The sequence below is a fragment of the Mastomys coucha genome, unplaced genomic scaffold (genome assembly GCF_008632895.1).
Source record: "Mastomys coucha isolate ucsf_1 unplaced genomic scaffold, UCSF_Mcou_1 pScaffold14, whole genome shotgun sequence".
Classification (NCBI taxonomy): Eukaryota; Metazoa; Chordata; class Mammalia; order Rodentia; family Muridae; genus Mastomys; species Mastomys coucha.
In genome coordinates, this window is record NW_022196896.1 from 130820797 (window position 1) to 130823822 (window position 3026).

At 47.4% G+C, this 3026-nt stretch overlaps 1 protein-coding gene across 3 annotated transcripts in view; it reads left to right on the forward strand.

Moving 5' to 3' along the window:
• The window catches only part of Ddx11 (DEAD/H-box helicase 11), a 31027-nt gene extending 29456 nt beyond the window's left edge, over positions 1-1571 (forward strand). For all 3 annotated transcript variants that reach the window (XM_031368620.1, XM_031368618.1, XM_031368619.1), the window contains exons 26-27: positions 155-309; positions 381-1571. In XM_031368620.1, the coding sequence (XP_031224480.1) occupies positions 155-309; positions 381-416 (191 nt within the window). In that variant the 3' untranslated portion in view covers positions 417-1571. The remainder of the gene's footprint in view (positions 1-154; positions 310-380) is intronic.
• Positions 1572-3026: the final 1455 nt, after the last annotated feature.

The window sequence follows — 3026 nt, forward strand, 5'->3', positions numbered from 1 at the left end:
GGGATGTTAGTACTGTATTGTCCACTGGTTTGAGGCAGGAGGGATGTTAGTACTGTATTGTCCACTGGAGGGTCAGTGAAGGAGGAGACCCCAATGAACATGCACTATTGGTAGGTGCGTTGAACTCAGAGTCCCGACTTATGCATCTACTCAGGCAGGGCCATTAGGCACCAGAGGGACTTTGCCAGCATTGTGCTCCTGGATCACCGGTATGCCCGTCCTTCCATCCTGGCGAAGCTACCAGCCTGGATACGAGACCGAGTGGAGGTCAAAGCCACCTTTGGTCCTGCTTTTGCTGCTATGCGGAAGGTAGGTTTCTCCCTGTGCCCCAGATCTCCCTGGCTTGAAATGGGGCTTCTCACAGCTTTTTCTCTCTGCAGTTTCATCGAGAGAAGTCACACCCATGTCTGGTATAAACTTCTCTTTATCCTCTCTGCTTGACCTGGCCTTTGTAATTTGGCCTAAGAAGGTCTACACCAGCCTTCCAGAGGCAGTGGACTCCAGTGTTCCACTTGCATAGAAAGGCCACAAGGACAAATCCAGAACATCCTGAAGGAACCTGGCCCAAGACACCTTGTTCAGCTTTCTGCCTGGCTTCAGGAAGCTGTGCTAGCAGCAGCTTTCTGCCTTTTCTGAGGTGAGGCCCACCTGCCTCTGTCCTTTCTGGAGACAGTAAGTTTTTCTTGGCCTTTGACTCCCTTGTCAGGCACAGATGTCCCCATTGAAGCTCTATTGCCTGGCCCACTCCACTGTGACACACATCATCTGTGCATCTGTGCAGAAGAGAGTTTGAGAACAAAGTAGGGATGTACATAATGTTGAAAGAGCTGACGTAAACTTTGACTTTTCTGAAGGACCTTCACAAAGACTTGGCCTGTGGCCATAGACCTTCCTGTGTCCCACAGTGTCTTCTCCTTATGCTTTTCTTCATAAAGTAAGAGGCATTGATCCCATCCATGGCTGTTCAGACCTCTGTGCTTAGAACATCTACCTGAAGACATGTCATTGGGCAAAAGTGTCTCTGTGTTTTTTATTTTCTTTGGTTGTCTCATGAAGGAGAGTCCCAGTTAAGAGTCCAGCTCCTTCATGCCCAACTCCGGCTGTCCCTTATGTTAGCTTCAGCAAACGCAGGAGCAGTGCCCTTGCCATTTAGGCAATAAATACACTGGTTGCATACTGCTTGCAGACCGAGAGGAGCCATAGAAGAGGCAGGGCAGAGAATGGAGGCTTTTTCACGGTTCTTGTGCTGCTTGCAGCTCCAAAGAGTTCCGTCCTTAAGTCTTCCCCAGATTGACTTGTTAAGGCCTTCATGCCTGGGGGAGAGTGTTTAGAGACAGGACGCCATAGGGAGACAGACAGATTTTGTCACTAGGGTAGGGCTTTAGCATACACTAAAGTGCAGCTAGAAGTCTGCATCATATGAGGACCCAGAGAATGGCAGCCTCTGTAAACCTTGAAGGATTGTCACTGGGAATCCACTCATCTGTCACCTGTTATGGCAATGTTCCCAGGCTTATATCCTAGGAATATCATCCATGTGTCAAGCCCAATTAAAAGAACAACTGAACCTACATAAACTTTGTGATTGAGTATGAGAATCCTCCTGAATGCAGTCGACAATAACATGGTAATAGATATTTGTCTGGAGACAGTGTGCAGTGTGAGCTATATAAAAGAGCATGGGGGGGGGGATGCAGTGGGAGGAATAGTTGATTCAGGGAACCAAAGGGGGTGGCAGGCTGCAGAATGAAGGGACCAGAGACCTCATTTGTTGTGTGACCTCCATCAAGCCACTGAGTTGAACCTGCACTCCTTAGTATATACATTGCTCCTCAAAAATGCTTGCTTGGTCTCCCTTGGAAGCTTCAGGACATATGTCCATGAGCTCTTTGTGGAGAACTCTTCTTTTAACATGACATCTGCCGAGGGCTGACCCAGTTGGGGTCCCTCAACCCGAGGTGGGGTGGGGGAATCAGGGTTCTGGTACTCAGGTGGGCAAGGAGTCGATGAGTGACAAACAGATGCGAACACAAGAGAGTGCTGAATCTGAGTGTAATTTCTCAAAGTAAGCATCAGACTTTTATAGTCATTACAGAAGACAAAAGGAAGTTAGGCAATGCAATAGTCAAGGTAATTGGCAGGAACCAGGCATCAGCCACAAGTCAGCCCCTTCTAAAGTCAGCTTGATCTTAGCAGGTGTGAATGGTTCCTATTCTAGTCTATTGTAATAACCCACCACCAGCCAGCCCTAGAGAAACTCACAACTCTGCTAGTCTGGGCTACCAGAAGTATGCACCAGGGGTCCATTCTTGCTAACCTTTCTATGAATCATACATTACTCTAGCTCCTGGGAGTGGCTCTGCTGTAATTCTAAGTATTTGTGGCAAATTTCCATTTGCCAGGGAAGCCCAGCAGCTTCCTTCTAATATGTAAAGTAGTCTGCCATATGTGACTATAATGTGAATTCTAAATTTACTTTGTTGCCAGTAAACTTCAATGCCTGACTTCTTTCACTATCTCTCTTACAACCCTGGAGGCAATTTGTCTGAATAAATAACATTCTTTATGAAATTCCAAACTGAAGGTCAGCTCAGCATTGACTAGGGTGTTGGAACACTGGTGGAGGCCAGGAAACAACGCCCAATCTAACTTGGCTATTAGTCAAATCATTCCTTGGGGGCACCTCTATACCTATAATAGAACAATACAGAAAGAAAGCACGCAAAACCCTCCATCAGCTAGCGCAAGGACAAATCTGGACCACATCCTTGTTACGGGACGTCAAGGGCCTCCAGGAGACCAGTTTCCTTGAAACTTTTTGCTTAGTATTGTGGCCAAGCTTTTGGACTTGTCACGCAGATTCCACTGGCATGGATGTGGCAGACAACCTGGGTATGTTGAATATCTGTGTTCATACCACAACGTAGAGGTCAAAGTGCCCAGCTCGGCCCTAAATACGCATCCACTCCATGTCATCCCCTCCCTCCCACTGATCTCCCAAATGCTGGGACACAGCATTTCAGTGC